The 17,549-nt window shown below is 39.9% G+C and overlaps 1 protein-coding gene across 14 annotated transcripts in view; it reads right to left on the reverse strand.

The window, feature by feature from the left end:
* The window catches only part of TASP1 (taspase 1), a 353,923-nt gene that overhangs the window by 315,593 nt on the left and 20,781 nt on the right, over positions 1–17,549 (reverse strand). For 9 of the 14 annotated variants that reach the window (XR_007515372.1, XR_007515370.1, XR_007515371.1 and 6 more), the window contains 3 exons: positions 14,671–14,889; positions 10,640–10,707; positions 2,953–3,021 (listed from right to left, as the gene is read on the reverse strand). Coding sequence is in view for 6 of the 14 variants with exons in the window: in XM_049868965.1 (XP_049724922.1) it covers positions 2,953–3,021; positions 10,640–10,707; positions 14,671–14,815 (282 nt within the window). In the remaining 8 variants the exon portion in view is untranslated. Of the gene's footprint in view, positions 1–2,952; positions 3,022–10,639; positions 10,708–14,670; positions 14,890–17,549 lie in introns of those variants that run through there. The other 5 variants (XM_049868969.1, XM_049868966.1, XM_049868967.1 and 2 more) reach the window with 2 other exon arrangements.

Raw genomic sequence — 17,549 nt, forward strand, 5'->3', positions numbered from 1 at the left:
AACGTCCAGATATGCAACTGTATGGTGATTCATGGGCTCTGGCCAATGGTTTGGGTGGATGGACACAGATTTGGAAGGACCATGATTGGAAAACTGAAGACAAGGAGGTATGGGGAAGAGGTATGTGGACAAACCTCTCTGAATGGGCCAAAGAAGTGAAGATATTTGTGTCTCATATGAATGCTCACCAAAGGGTGAACTTGGCAGAGGAAGATTTTAAACAATCAAGTGAATAGGATAACGTGTTCTGTAGAAATCAGTCATCCTCTTTCCCCACCACTACCATCATTGCTCAATAGGCTCATGAACAAAGTGGCCATGGAGACAGGGGTGGAGGTTATGCATGGGCTCAGCAACATGGACTTCCACTCGCTAAGGCCGATTTGGCTACAGCCACTGCTGAGTGCCCAATCTGCCAGCAGCAGAGACCAATACTGAGTCCCTGATATGACACTATTCCTCTAGGTGATCAGCCAGCAACCTGGCGGCAGGTTGATTACACTGGACCACTTCCATCATGGAAAGGGCAATGTTTTGTTCTTACTAGAATAGCTATTTACTCTGGATACAGATTTGCTTTCCTTCCATGCAATGCTTCTGCCAAAACTACCATCTGTGGACTTACAGAATCCCTTAGCCACTGTCATGGTATCCCACACAGCATCACCTCGGATCGAGGGACTCACTTCATAGGAAACGAAGTGTCATAGTGGGACCGTGCTCATGGAATTCACTGGTCTTACCATGTACCCCATCATCCTGAAGCAGCTGGCTTGACAGAATGATGGAACGGCCTTCTAAAGACACAACTGCAGTGTTAGCAAGGTGGCAATACCTTGCAGAGTTAGGGCAATGTTCTTCAGGAGGCTGTATATGCTCTAAACCAGCATTCAATATATGATGCTATGTCTCCCATAGCCAGGATTCACGGGTTCAGGAACCAAACGGTGGGAATGGGAGTGGCACCACTCACTATAACCACTAGTGACTCGTAAAATTTTTGCTTCCTGTCCCTGCCACTCTATACTCTGCAGGTTTAGAAGTCTTAGTTCCAAAGAGATGAATGCTCCCACCAGGAGACACAACACTGATTCCACTGAGCTGGAAGTTAAGAATGCCACCCAGCCACTTTGGGCTCCTCATGCCTCTGGATCAACAGGCAAAGAAGGGAGTTACTGTATTAGCTCACATGATTGATCCTGATTACCAAGAGGAAATCAGACTGATATTACATAATGAAAGTAAAGAACAGTATGTCTGGAATACAGGACATCTCTTAGGATGTGTCTTAGTACTATCCTGCCCTATGATTAAGGTCAATGGAAAACTACAGCACCCCAATTCCGACGTAACTACTAACGGTACAGTCCCCTCAGGAATAAAGTTTTGGGTCACCCCACCGGGCAAAGAACCACAACCAGCTGGGGTGCTTGCTGAGCATAAAGGGCATACGGAATGGGTAGTGGAAGAAGGTAGTTCTAAAAACCCACTATTACCACGTAACCAGTTGCAGAAACAAGGACGATACTGTTGCAAGTATTTCTTCCTTGCATACATGTATCAAATATTTTCATTTTCTTCACTTATAAAATATATGATGTAAACAAGGCTAGGGCATTTTAGGTGTGTGTTAGTTGTATCATCATAGGCTCAAGTATGACTTTATAATTGTCTTTATTTAAGGATGTATACAGGTACCAAGCTGACAAGGGGTGGACTCTGATGGTTAAGACTGTGTCAACTTGGCTAGGCTATGATTCTCATGGTTTGGCAGTTAGGGTATAGTTTGGCAGCTGGATAATGATGTAATCACCTCCATGATGAGATCTGTTATGAACAGCCAATGAGTTGAAAGGGAGTTTACTTGGGGTGTGGCCTGCATCCAATATAGACGGACTTTCTGGCAAAGCTTGCTGGCTCTTGCTCGCTCTGGATCCTGCAGCTGGCACCTGTTCATCTGAACTCTGGTTCTTGGGACTCAAACTAACAGCTTACCTGCCAATCTTGGGATTTGTCCCCCTCCACAGCCTGTGATCCATAGGCTTGCTGTCTGACCTACCAATCTTGGGTCTGCCAGCCCCTGCAGCTACATGAGTCAAGAGAAGCCTGTAGCCTAACCCAGAGACTTGGGATTTTCCTGCCTTTACAATCACCTGAGTCATTTGCTTGATATAAATCTCTCTCTATATATATAAATTTATATGCTGCACTGGTTTTGCTTCTCTAGAGAACACAGCCTAAGACAACCATGCACTGCCAGAAGAACAAACAAATCTGTCTTAGAAGCAGCACAGCCAGAATGTTCCTTCGAGCAAGGATGGCAAGACTTCATCTCACATACTTTGGACATGTTATCAGGAGGGACCAATCCCTGGAGAAAGACATCGTGCTTGGTAAAGTAGAGGGTTGGTGAAAAGAGGAAGACCCTCAACAAGATGGATTGACACAGTGGCTGTGGTAACAGGATCAAACATACAATGGTTGTGAGGATGGCGCAGGATCGGGCAGTGTTTCGTTGTGCTGTACACAGGGTCACTATGAGTCAAAACCTATTTGACGGCACCTAACAAGAGTTGAAATCTCTTTTTCTTTCTTTTCTTTTTTTTTTTTTTAACAACATAACATATATTACTTTTAGAGAAGTTAACTTCAGGAATTTTCCACCTGAAAATACTAAAGAAATTTAAGAATCCAATCACTATTAACTTTTGAATTCATGAATCTCAAAAAAAGGTGGGGGGAGAAAAGAATCTGACTGACTTTTACATTAATCGTAAAAGTCCCCAGTGAAAACAACCTTACACACTGGCTTCTTTATAACTCTGTTAACAGTGTTGGGTAACACTGGTCATATAATTTACGGTTGTCTAATTCAACTTTCATGTCACTTAAGAACAAGGAGTTCTAACTCACAAATATTTTAAATAAAACATAGACAGAGAAAAGAAATACCTCAAGTTCCACAAGAGCTGCAGTCACTGCATCTGTGGCAAGAGCACCGGCCTGTAGCTTTTCAATTGCCTATGAAACCAAGGGGAGAGATTATCCACTGTAAAACCACAGCTCACAAACATACCCCTAAACTTTCCAAAGGCTCAAAGGGGTGCAGGAGACATTTATAGTTAATAAAAAATGATCACTAGTTCCATTCCATACTTCAAGACATAAACTACTTAGATTTAAAACCATCAAGTGTTTATATTCAGGTTAATTTATGATATAGCTTACTTAATGCTATTCAAATCAAGACAATGAATAAAATCTGGCCACTCAGTGCAAGATGCAAGAAATATGGTAAGTCAAAGGGCTTCATTCATCACAGAAGAATTCAAAATAGCCACAGAATTTATATGAATTCAGTTTGGTTTAAAAATCCCGACAAGTCTTATGTTATATAGATGACTAACTATCTAAGCTAATAATATCTCTCGCCACTGTTACTGTTCTTCCTACGCCTACCTATAAAAACCATATCAGAATCCTGAGATGGAAGCATATGCTATGCTATGTTTCATATTGAGAAAAACAAATCATTTTCTTTTCCAATATAAACTACAAAGAGTAAAGGTCTAAAGCTTGGCAAAAATTAAGATGAAAGGGAAACTCATTTCTAAATAAATTACTAAAACTCCAATTTAGTAAACAAAGAGAAACTTCAAATACTAAGAATTGTATTCCTCATTAAACATTTAAAAAAAAAAAAAAAAACTCATTCATTGTATAAACTGAGGAGGCAGATTACACAGCCCAAATATATGTTTCTAGGACTAAACTACTATAAAATTAAAATTTGTTTCTGAAAAGATTTCACATCTTTAAAAATATAAAAATTGGGAGCAGGGCCAAGATGGCAGAGTAGTCAAATGCTTCCTGTGGTCCCTCTGACAATACAGACCTGAAAAAACAAGTGAATCGATTATATATGACAATCTAGGAGCCCTGAACATCAAAGACAAAGTAGAGGAATCAGACTGAGTGGCAGGAGGAGAGAGAGATGGTTCAGAAGCAGCAAGGAGTTGCCAGAACTGACCTGGCTGGCACCAGCACCCCACAGGCTGGATTGGCACATGCAGGGTGAGGCAAGCAGCGGGACTCAGGACACGTTTTCCACATCGAGAGAGGCCAAACAGCAGAGACCCTGCTCAAGAGTCCAGAACCAGCGAGAAGCAGCGCTCAATCAGCAAAATATAAGTAAAAGCATCTAACCTACCACATGGATCAACCCCTCTCCCCTTTGGGAAGTACCTCTTTCCCATTTATATGTTCCCTCCCTGCTCTGCTTCAGGTCTGGTCCAGCTCAGTGACTCCTGCACCCCCTGGGCGAGAAGTAGGACCCATCGCACGCTTTGAGCCATTCTCCAGGCTTTGGAGAGGGAACAAATTAACAAACAGGAAAAAATAATCTGCCAGCTCTCCTAAGACAGGAGCTCAGGGCAGGCACAGCCTCTTTGCCTAGGTACAGGCATAATGGGTCCATGGACTCTGAATGACTTTCACCCCTGCACAGATCTGTGTGGAACCATTTTAGCAGCATTAACATAGCACAATAGGCTATATACGAGAAGTCTATTTTCAATTGCATCACCTATAAGGAGGAGTAGCACATTCGTGACATTTGAGACTGCCCTGCCCATTAAGCAGGGTCTTCAGCTACCCTCATAAGGGGCCTGAAGCATGACGGCTCCATCCACTTCACCAAGTCGTCCACAACAGGGGTCCAAGAATAAGTGGTGACTCCCAGCCCTTACAGCAAACAGCACTGGGTACCCATAACCCGGCTGCAAAACCCACCCACCTATGCATTCGAGAGAACAGGGACACACCTTCTACCCAGACACACAGGGGTGGCCATTAAATCCTGCCTTGCTCACCACATGACTCCCTACTGCAGCCACATACCTGTGCCTACTCCAACCACCCCTGCCCAACTAGAACTGTAGGTGAGAGCCCATACCACACACTCAGTGACTGATGACCTGGACACCTGAGCTGAATTCACACAAGAAAAGTAAACGGACTCATATACCTAGTAACACCTCTAACCACCTGGTGACAGGACATGAGAGCTTCAAAGGCACCAATAATCAAACTAGCTCACATGATCAGCCTATATGGGCACATCAATACAAAACAAGAAGCTAGGACACAGTAAGGGAACATAAAATAGTAACTTATAAGTGGCTAGGAGATAACAGTCAATATCAAACCAAATAAAGAGGTAGACCATGATGGTTTCAGCACATATGCACAACAAAGAATCAAGAAACCTTCTGAAGGAAGATAACTTCTTGGAGTTACCAGTGATAGAACTGAAAAGATTAATACACAGAGCTCTTCAAGAGATCCAGAAGGAGATTGGGCAAAACGCAGAACAAGCCAAGGAACACACAGACAAAGCAACAGAGGAACATAAGAAAGTTATACAAGAGCATAAAGACAAATTTACCAGACTGCAAGAATCCACAGAGAGACAGCAAACAGATATTCAGAAGATTAACAATAAAATTTCAGAATTAGATAACCCAATAGAAAGTCAAAGGAGCAGAACTGAGGCAATGGAAGTCTGAATTAGTGAGACTGAAGATAAAGCACTTGATGCCAACTTATTTGAGAAAAAATCAGATAAAAAATTTTAAAAAATTAATAAACCCTAAGAATTACATGGGGCTCTATCAAGAGAAATAACCTACAAGGGATTGGAGTACCAGAACAGGAGGGGATAACAGAAAACACAGACAGAATTGTTGAAGATTTGTTGGCAGAAAACTTCCCTCATATCGTGAAAGATGTGACGATATCTAGCCAAGAAGCTCACTGAACCCCACGTAAGATAGATCCCAAAAGAAAGGCACCAAGACATAATATAATTGAACTTGCCAAAACCAAAGATAGAGAATTTTAAGAGGGGCTAGGGATAAACGAAAAGCCATCTACAAAGGACAGTCAGTAAGACTAAGCTCTGACTACTCAGCAGAAACCGTGCAGGCAAGAAGGCATTCGGATGACATATATAAAGCCTTGAAGGAAAAACAACTGCCAGCCAAGAATTACATATCCAGCAAAACTGTCTCTCAAATATGATGGCAAAATTAGGGCATTTCCAGATAAACAGACATTTGGGGAATTCGTAAAAACCAAACCATAATTACAAGAAATACTAAAGGGAGCCCTCCAGTTAGAAAATCAGTAGCATCAGACAAAACAAAAAATGGACTAAATAATGCAGTCACAGATCTTTCATATGGAGAGGAAATCAAGGCAATATAAAGAAACGAAGACTGGTTTAAACTTAGAAAAATAGGGGTAAATATTAAGGTAACCGCAAAGAAAACTAACAATCCTACACATCAAAATAAAAAACAAGAAAAACACAGACTCAGCAAATACACACTCAACAACAATGAAAAAGAAAAATACATAAAAACGACTCAGCACAGAAAATTAAGTAGAACAAAGAAACTGTCAACGACACACAAAAAAAAGGACATCAAAATGACACCACTAAACTCACACCTATCAATAATTACGCTGAATATAAATGGACTAAATGCACCCATACAAAAAGCGTGGCAGAATGGATAAAAAAACGCAATCCGTCTATATACTGCCTACAAGAGATATACCTTAGATTTAAAGACACAAACAAATTAAAACTCAAAGGATGGAAAAAAAATATACCAAGCAAACAACAATCAAAAAAGAGCAGGAGTGGCAATACTAATTGCTGACGACATAGACTTTAAAACAAAATCTACCTCAAAGAATAAGGAAGAACACTATATAATGATTAAAGGGTCAATACACCAGGAGGACATATCCATGATAAATATTTACACACCCAATGACAGGGCTTCAAAATACATAAAACAAACTCTAACACAATGAACAGAGACATAGACACCTCCACAATAATAAGAGGAGACTTCAATACACCAGTTTCGGTGAAGGACGGAACATTCAGAAAGAAGCTCAATAAAGATGGAAGATCTGAATGGCACAATCAACCACCTTGATCTCATATACAGAACACTCCACCCAACAGCAGCCAAGTACACATTCTTTTCCAATGGACATGGACCATTCTCCAGAATAGACCACTTATCAGACCACAAAGAAAATCTTAACAGAATCCAAAACATCGAAGTATTACAAAGCATCTTTTCTGACCATAGAGCCATAAAAGTAGGAATCAGCAGCAGAAAAAGCAAGGGAAAAAAATCAAGGATGTGAAAACTGAACAACACCTTGCTCAAAAGCTACTGAGATACAGAAGAAATTAAGGACAGAACAAATAAATTCACAGAATCAAATAAGAATGAAAACACATCCTAGCAGAGCCTTTGTGACACAGCAAAAGCAGTGCTCAGAGGTCAACTTATAGCAATAAATGTACACATCCAAAAAGAAGAAGGGGCCAAGATCAAAACAGATAGATAGGCCAAAGGAACAGAATTGAGAATCCAGACGTAAATTCATCCACCTACGAGCAGCTGATGTTCAACAAAGGCCCAAAGTCCTTTAAATGGGGAAAAGACAGTCTCCTTAACAAATGGTGCTGGCATAACTGGATATCCATGTGCAAAAAAATGAAACAAGACCCATACCTCACACCATGCACAAAAAGTAACTCAAAGTGAATCAAAAACCTAAATATAAAATTTAAAACGATAAAGATCAAGGAAGATAAAATAGGGACAACACTAGGACCCCTAATACATAAATAGCATAAACAGAATATAAAACATAACTAACAATGCACAAACACCAGAAAAGAAACTACATAACTGGGAGCTCTTGAGAATCTGACACTTATGCTCATCAGAAGACTTCACCAAACATGTAAAAAGACATGGGAAAAAATTCTGGGCTATGACATATCCAATCAGGGTCTAATCTCTAAAATCTATAAGATACAGCAACACCTCAACAACATAAAGATAAATAACCCAATTAAAAAACGGGAAAAGGATATGAACAGGCACTTCACTGAAGAAGATATTCAGGCAGCTAACAGATACATGAGGAAATAATCATAATTATTATCCATTTAAAAAAAAAAACAGAAAACCAAACCTGTTGCCATGGAGTCAATTCCAACACAAGGCAACCGTATAGAACAGAGTAGGGTTTCCGAGGAGCGCCTGGTAGATTCAAGCTGCCGGCCTTTTGGTTAGCAGCTGCAGCTCTTAACCACTACACCACTAGGGTAAATGTAAATCAAAACTACAATGAGACACCATCTCACTCCAACAAGGCTGGCATTAATCCAAAAAAACACAAAATAACAAATGTTGGAGAAGTTGCGGAGAGACTGAACACTTATACACTGCTGGTGGGAATGTAAAATGGTACAACCACTCTGGAAATCGATTTGGTGCTTCCTTAAAAAGATAGAAATAGAAGCACCATAGGATCCAGCAATCCCACTCCCTGGAATATATCCTAGAGAAATAAGAGCTGTCACAAGAATAGATATATGCACACCCACATTCACTGTAACACTGTTCACAATAGCAAAAAGATGGAAACAACCTAGCTGCCCATCAACGGATGAACAGGTAAACAAATTATGGTATATTCACACAATGGAGTACTACACAACAATAAAGAACAATGATGAATCCATGAAATATCTCTTAACATGAATCAATCTGGAAGGCATTATGCTGAGTAAAATTAGTCAGTCACAGAAGGACAAATATTGTATGAAACCACTATTATAAGAACTCAAGAAAAGGTTTAAACACAGAAGAAAACATTCTTTGATGGTTACAAGGTGGGGAGGAAGAGAGAGAATTCACTAACTAGATAGTACACGAGAATTATCCTAGGTGAAGGGAAGGAAGACACACAATACAGAGGAAGTCATACAACTGGACTAAACTAAAAGCTAAGAACTTTTCTAAACACAACCGAACACTTTGAGGGACACAATAGCAGGGGCAGTGGTCTGGGGACCATGGTTTCAGGGGTCATCTAGGTCAAATGACATAACAAAGTTTATTAAGAAAATGTTCTGCAACCCACTTTCGGAAGTCGTGGCTGGGGTTTTAAAAGCTAGCAAGCGGCCATCTAAGACACCTCAATTGGTCCCAACCCACTTGGAGCAAAAGAAAATGAAGAACACCAAAGACACAACGAAAATATGAGCCCAAGTGACAGACAAGGCCACATAAGCCAGAGACTCCATCAGCCTGAGACCAGCAAGAACTAGATGGTGCCTGGCTACCATCAATGACTGCCCTGACAGGGAACACAACAGACAGTTCCTGACGGAGCAGGAGAAAAGCAGGGTGCAGAACTCAAATTCACATAAGAAGACCAGCCTTAATAGTCTGAGACTGGAGTAGCCCCAGAAGACACGGCTCCCAGACTCTCTGTTAACCCAGAACTAAAAGCATTCTCAAAGCCAACTCTTCAGACAAAGGTTAGACTGGACTATAAGACAGAAAATGATACTGGTGAGCAGCATGCTTCTGAGCTCGAGTAGACACAAGAGGCTATGTGGGCAGCTCCTGTCTGGAGGTGAGGTGAGAAGGCAGAGGAGGGCAGAGGGGGACAGGAGCTGGTTGAATGGACACAGGAAATAGAAGGTGGCAAGAAGGAGTGTGCTGCCACATTGTAGGGATAGCAATTAGGGTCACATAACAATGTGAGTATAAATTTCTGTATGAGAAACTCACTTGAGCTGTAAACTTTCATCTAAAGCACAATTTTAAAAAAAAAATGTAAAAATTATAAAATAGTTTAGTGAACATCTCACATTTAGCTTTATTATTTTTAATAAAAAATGTATATAAATTCCTAAAGTATTTTATATATATATATATTTATGGGATTTCATTCATAAGAAAGAGCTTGGCTCTCAAAGCATAATCTTTCTTTTAAATGGTACGTAAAGATAAACAAAAAGAGCAGAGAGAAAGCTATATTTACCTGATTTACAATATTGAATTAACATTCTATTTGCATAAAAAGTAATGGAAAGTTTGCCTACAAGAATACATAGCCAGGACCAAAATAAACACAACAATATTTCTTCTAATTCCCTTCCTGCCCCACATTAATATCCAACGATTTTGTAAAACCTCAAAAACCAAAGGGGAAAAAAGCACAACTGAGAACAAGGGCAAAGCTAAACCCAGGAATGATGATGAATCTGCTATGATATAAACCACGTGATGAAAAACAGAAGGAAAAAGTACAGGATAATCTAAGAAAAGTACCTATTTTAATTTTTCATTATTTTTTCTCCTCTTCATGGAAAGATACGTTGACTGCCTTTGAGCTGTTTTCTCTACCCCTTCTATGAAGGCAATGCCTTGGCAAAGATTTTTAAAAGAAATAGGATTATGTGCCCACAATCCCAAAAATACAGACTTTAATCTGTAGAAGGAGGGGAGAGATCTAAGCATGATTTGGAGAATGAAAAATGCAAAACAAACCCAAAAAAGACCCCTCAAATATGAGCAACATAATTTCGTGATCCAAACCAAAGATTTTCTTCTAAACGAAATATTAAAATTTTTCATTTCTAGGTAAAGTTGCTTTATGCTCAAAAACTAAAATGTTTAGAGCATACATTTTGTTCATACCTTCTGACAAACTGAAAGGTTTAGATTATACATTTTGTCCATACCTTTTGACAAGCTCTTTTGCATACATGTTTATATTCCTTGGCTTTGGATTCAGAATGATAACCTGCACCTGTAGAAGAATCATCCAATTTTTAGTTATCATTAAAATTATCAGACCTTGCTCTGTCTTGAACATTATGCTCTTTTAAGAACTATCTATATGGGATCAAAGTGACAACAGCAACTTGAAAGATTAGATAGGAACCTTAGGGGGCAGTGAGTTTATGTTAATGAGGGAGGAACAACTCAGAAAAGGGGTGAGAATGGTTGCACAACTAGAAGAATGTAATCAATGCCATTCAACTGTACATGTAGAAACCATTGAATTGGTGTGTTTTCCTATGTATATTCTCAACAACAACAAAATAAATAAAATTTAGAGAAAAAAAATCAGACTGTGATTATAGTATCTGAATAGTCCATATAAACTGGTTCTGTCCTAAAACAAAAAAACCATTGCTCTAGTTGTGTGGAATTTTAAAAATCTAATTGCATCTTTCTCCAACCATAAGTCTTTTTAATATCATTTCTTATCTCCTTTGTCAAGAATTATGTTCCTGCTAAACCAAACCGAACCAAACTCCTTGTCGTTGAGTAAGTTCCAATTCGACCCTACAGGGTAGAGTAGAACTGCCCCATAGGGTTTCCAAGGAGCACCTGGTGGATTCGAACTGCCGACCTTTTGGTTAGCAGCCAAACTCTTAACCACTATACCACCAGGGTTTCCAATGTTCCTGCTAGAGGCCCTATAAATAACTCATGTTACCAAGGAGACTTCACCAAGATCAGCCCCTATCCTCCTTCTGAGAACCCCTCTCCAAAGTCAGGAGTTCTTACTAGGTGTCAGGAATAAGGTCCCTTCAAGTTTCCCCGCCGTTGACCTGTAGAAAGTCCTGCGTTTGGGAAATTACTGTTTGGAATCCAGAATTCTTAACGGTAACTTCGGGAAACTATGTAACTTCAGAGCAATATTTGAAGTTAAGGGGTGCTACTTACATCCCACCACTGCTACAGCTACCATCCTCCCACCTAAATGCTTCAAATCCTCTTGACCACCAAAGTACCTTAGGATGTCTCTGAAACCTCAGTGATATCATATTCATGACTGCCTATTAGAAATTCCGGTGGTTCCTGCCTCTTGTCAAGAAGCCCTAGTGATGCACTGGTTAAGCACTAGGCTTCTAACCAAAAGGTTGGCGGTTCCAGTAAAGATTTACAGCTTTGGAAACCCTATGGGGCAGTTCTACTCTGTCCTACAGGGTTGCTATGAGTCAGAATGCGTTTTTGGTTTTTTCCTGCCTCTTAACCACAGAAACTTTGACAAAAGAATGACTCTGAGTAGATTTGTTTCCCTAAGGGGATTAATACTTGCTTGGTTAAAGATCTGAGTACGGTCCAAACAAGAAAGAAAGACGAGCCTTTAAACACTCTTGATGATCAAGTCCTCTAGTTAATGCTCTTTACAGCGCACTAAGTCTTCCCCCATTCCCCTACAGCCCCTAAGGAAGGTTAAGAACTACTTCTTGAGGTCTCTGGACTCCTCTTGTGAGTCTGCAGACTCTCTAACATTAGCCTAACCCACCTTTTCTCGAGGCAGAGGAAGAATGGCCCATGGTTCAGGGAGCCAAAATAACGGAAGAGATACATCAACAACTAGAGCCCATAATACAGCCAAATGCTAATCCTGTTTCTCAAGAGAATGCTGAACCTTCACAGAGCCTGAGCCAATATTCAACCGGCCTCTCTTCATGGCTCCCTAGAAACAGGTGATCCCAGGTCAGTCTTATATTTCAGAGGCCCCAATTTTTCAACAACTGTTTCCCAAAGCATAGGACACTATTGCCAAAAAGATGACTTTATTGTATAGAAAAAAAAAAAAATCAAAAAGCTGTCATGGACCATCAATGCCAGCTCATGACAATCCCATGTGCGTCAGTTTTCAATGGCTGATTTTTCAAGAAATAGGTTGCCAGGCCTTTCTTCCAAGGTACCTCTAGGTGGACTCAAACCTCCAACGTTTTGGTTAGCAGCCAAGATATTAACAGTTTGCACCACCCAGGGGCTCCTTAGCATATGGAGGAAAGTATTAAATAGCATTAACATATAATCTCTCTGATTAGAATATGGAAAAAGTCTGTTTGGCTCCAGTATATCTTGAGTATCTGCTTAACACTTGCTAACTTCCCTATTTAACAAAGGAAAGGCAGGTGGACAAGCAGAAGGATCTAATTCAAATTTAATTACACTGTTTTCTTTGAATATGCTTACTCTTTTTATGGCAAATGATACTGATATTCCATTTGAGTGACAAATTGCACCTTTAAATCTTTAAGTTAAAAAAATGCTTAGTTTTTTTGTTTGTTTTAATATTAAGTAAACAGCACAAGTAGTATACAGATTAGGGAAAAATCAAGCATCTATAACTCAAATGACTGACGTTTGGGCAAGTCCATCCTAGTGCTAACAAGACAGGTTTAAAATCCATATGTTGGATGAGGAATGAATTCATTCCCTTAAACATGCCATGATACATATTTCTACATAATCAACCACTCTATCTGAACCTCTACTAACTTAGGAGGGGGTCAACCTTTAATCTACACATTCTACTACCATAACCCAGATCTTTTCCTACTACTGATGGCACCCAGCAGCAACTTTACCTGAGAGCCATTCGTTTAACAGCTCAGCGGCTATCCAAAAGGTCGGCAGTTCAAGTCCACCAGCTATTCCCTGGAAACCCTATGGGGCAGTCCTACTCTGTCCTGTAGGGTGGCTACAAGTCAGAATTGACTCAACGGCAACAGGTTTGGTTTTTTAGTATGTTTCCGAGAGAGGAGGGATAGAGTCGTGTACCACCATGGTAGTCATAGAAAGCAATGTTTTCCAACAAACTAAAACCTCTATGTTGTTGCTTATTACAAATTGCAGACATTTTTTGTGCATTTTCCAAATGGTCACTTGCATAAGATAACTCACTAGGTACTATGGGAGATGCACCAACAACATGGTGTAGCAGAAAGAACTCTGGACTAGGAGTGTGAAGGCGGGAGTTCTAGTCCTAAATCTACTTCTAAATGGGTTATTCCATAAATTTACCTCCTTCTCTATAAAATCACCTGTAAGAAAAAAGAATTGAATCCTTTTTTTTTTTTTTTAGATCTTTCTAAATTAGATTCTACGAGACTTCCCAGGACATCATGTCTAGATAGAGCCAAAGGTTAATGGCCAGGCAGGATATCAGTTTTATAAAAAGGAACAATTCTAATCCTCACCAAATATCAAAACTAATCCTGCTCCCATCCTGTATAATAGTCTGAAGAAAGTTAAAAGGAGACCCAGCCATTCCTTCTCCCTTCACAGAAGTGAAGTAATGGACTGCAGACTCTGAACCCAGGCAATAAAAATGGCCAAACAAAAGAGCCTTGTGTGTAGAGACCTGAGCAGAACTGCACTGCTCTAAAATCCAAAAACACTCAAATGATGGGGAATACAGGGGTTGAACCTCCCTGTCCTGTGGCCCTCTGAAGTAGAGAGATGACAGGCTGATGGGCACTAGACTGGAACTCATGGTCCTGGGTTTCTCAGTCTGGAGGCTCTACCACCAACTAGCTCTGTGGTTAAAATCACTTAATCTCTCTGCTCCTAAGGTCCTTGTTTATAATATTAAGAGGATTAACCAGCTCTAAGATTACGTAATTATACCCTTCTGTGGCCATTTTTATTTTTAAAAACATAAACTAGACTTTAAAATGTTACTTTGTCAGGTTTTAACACAAACTAAATATGTCTATTTTTTTATAGGGGTAAAAGCAAATAATGGATGAGGAAAATGAAGAAGACACAGGAAGAGTGGCCATTATAAGATCTTCCAGCTGGGCACCAGGAAGAGGATCTCACCAATCTCTTTGGTTCCAACTCTGCTTTGACAGTTTGCATCTCTAGATGTGAAAATCAATTCTCAGTATACATCAAGACCAAAAAAAGAAATCAACATTATTTTCATCTTCCCACTCACCCACCTAGGGCTTACCTGCATGCACCAGCACAAAGCCCCCTCGTTTCTCTTTATGGGACTGCTTTGTTTCCAACTCTTTGGCTGTTACTTTAACAGCCGAAACCTGAGATGATCTGGAAGGCATCCCTTCCCCTGAACTCATCCCCTTCTCCATGGTCATTCTCCAAGGTTACCATCTTCTAATGGGGAAAGAGCATACTTCCATCCAAAAGTAATTTCAGAAGAAGAATTACCCTAGAGGAAAACCAACAAAAATGGTATGCATCTCTTTCCACCAAGACACACATTACTTATAAAAATTCATGCAGAAATAATTTCCAAAAAACTTATTTTTGAAGTTATTTATTTGGGTGATACAAAGGACTTTTTAAAATTAGAGTTGATCTTCAACATAATAAAGGGCATTTATACAAAGCCAATAGCCAACATCATCCTAAATGGAGAGAGCCTGAAAGCATTTCCCTTGAGAACGGGAACCAGACAAGGATGCCCTTTAACACCACTCTTATTCAACATTGTGCTGGAGGTCCTAGCCAGAGCAATTAGGCTAGACAAAGAAATAAAGGTTATCCGGATTGGCAAGGAAGAAGTAAAATTATCTCTATTTGCAGATGACATGATCTTATACACAGAAAACCCTAAGGAATCCTCAAGAAAACTACTGAAACTAATATAAGAGTTTGGCAGAGTTTCAGGTTACAAGATAAACATACCAAAATTACTTGGATTCCTCTATATCACCAAAAACAACATCGAAGAGGAAATCACCAAATCAATACCGTTCACAGTAGCCCCCAAAAAGATAAAATACTTAGGAACAAATCTTACCAAAGATGTAAAAGACCTATACAAAGAAAATTACAAAGTACTACTGCAAGAAACTGAAACAGATCTACGTAACTGGAAAAACATACCTTGCTCATGGATAGGAAGACTTAACATAGTAAAAATGTCTATTCTGCCAAAAGCCATCTATATATACAATGCACTTCCAATCCAAAATCCAACGACATTTTTTAACGTGATGGAGAAACAAATCACCAACTTCACATGGAAGGGAAAGAAGCCCCGGATAAGTAAAGCATTACTGAAAAAGAAGAGCAAAGTGGGAGGCCTCACTCTACCTGATTTTAGCACATATTATACAGCCACAGTAGTCAAAACAGCCTGGTACTGGTACAACAATAGGCACACAGACCAATGGAACAGAATTGAGAACCCAGATATAAATTCACCCACATATGAGCAGCTGATATTTGACAAAGGCCCAGTGTCAAATAACTGGGGGAAAGATAGTCTTTTTAACAAATGGTGTTGGCATAACTGGATATCCATCTGCAAAAAAATGAAACAGGACCCATACCTCACACCACGCACAAAAACTAACTCCAAATGGATCAAAGACCTAAACATAAAGGCTAAAACGATAAAGATCATGGAAGAAAAAATAGGGACAACGTTAGGAGCCCTAATACAAGGCATAAACAGAATACAAAACATTACTAAAAACGACGAAGAGAAACCAGGTAGCTGGGAGCTCCTAAAAATCAAACACCTATGCTCATCTAAAGACTTCACCAAAGGAGTAAAAAGACCACCTACAGACTGGGAAAAAAATTTCAGCTATGACATCTCCGACCAGCGCCTGATCTCTAAAATCTATATGATTCTGTTAAAACTCAACCACAAAAAGACAAACAACCCAATTAAAACAAAGGATATGAACACGCACTTCACTAAAGAAGATATTCAGGCAGCTAACAGATACATGAGGAAATGCTCTTGATCATTAGCCATTAGAGAAATGTGAATTAAAACTATGATGAGATTCCATCTCACTCCAACAAAGCTGTCATTAATCCAAAAAACACAAAATAATAAATGTTGCAGAGACTGTGGAGAGATTGGAACACTTCTACACTGCTGGTGGGAATGTAGAATGGTACAACCACTTTGGAAATCAATCTGGTGTTTCCTTAAAAAGCTAGAAATAGAACTACCATATTTTTTTTTTATGATCCAGAAATCCCACTCCTGGAATATATCCTAGAGAAATAAGAGCCTTTACACGAACAGATACATGCACACCCATATTTATTGAAGCTCTGTTTACAATACGAAAAAGATGGAAGCAACCAAGGTGTCCATCAATGGATGAATGGATAAACTATGGTATATTCACATAATGGAATACTACACATCGATAAAGAACAATGATGAATCCGTGAAACATTTCATAACATGGAGGAAGCTGGAAGGCATGCTGAGTGAAATTAGTCAGATGCAAAAGGACAAATATTGTGTAAGACCACTATTCTAAGATCTTGAGAAATAGTTTAGACTGAGAAGAACACATTCATTTGTGGTTACAAGGAGGGGGGAGGGAGGGTGGGAAGCGGTTATTTACTGATTAGATAGTAGGTAAGAAGTACTTCAGGTGAAGGGAAGGACAACACGCAATACAGGGGAGGTCAGCACAACTGGACTGGGCCAAAAGCAAAGAAGTTTCTTGAATAAAATGAATGCTTCCAAGGTCAGCGGAACACGGGCAGGGGCTTGGGGACTATGGCTTCAGGGGACATCTAAGTCAACTGGCAAAATAAGTTCTATTAAGAAAACATTCTGCATCCCACTTTGAAGTATGGCGCCTGGGGTCTTAAACGCTAACAAGCGGCCATCTGAGATGCATCAATTGGTCTCAACCCACCTGGATCAAAGGAGAATGAAGAACACCAAGGTCACAAGGTAATTATGAGCCCAAGAGACAGAAAGGGCCACATGAACCAGAGACCTACATCATCCTGAGACCAGAAGAACTAGTTGGTGCCCGGCTACAACCGATGACTGCCCTGACAGGGAGCACAGCAGAGAACCCCTGAGGGAGCAGGAGAGCA

The sequence above is a fragment of the Elephas maximus genome, chromosome 25 (assembly GCF_024166365.1).
Source record: "Elephas maximus indicus isolate mEleMax1 chromosome 25, mEleMax1 primary haplotype, whole genome shotgun sequence".
Classification (NCBI taxonomy): Eukaryota; Metazoa; Chordata; class Mammalia; order Proboscidea; family Elephantidae; genus Elephas; species Elephas maximus.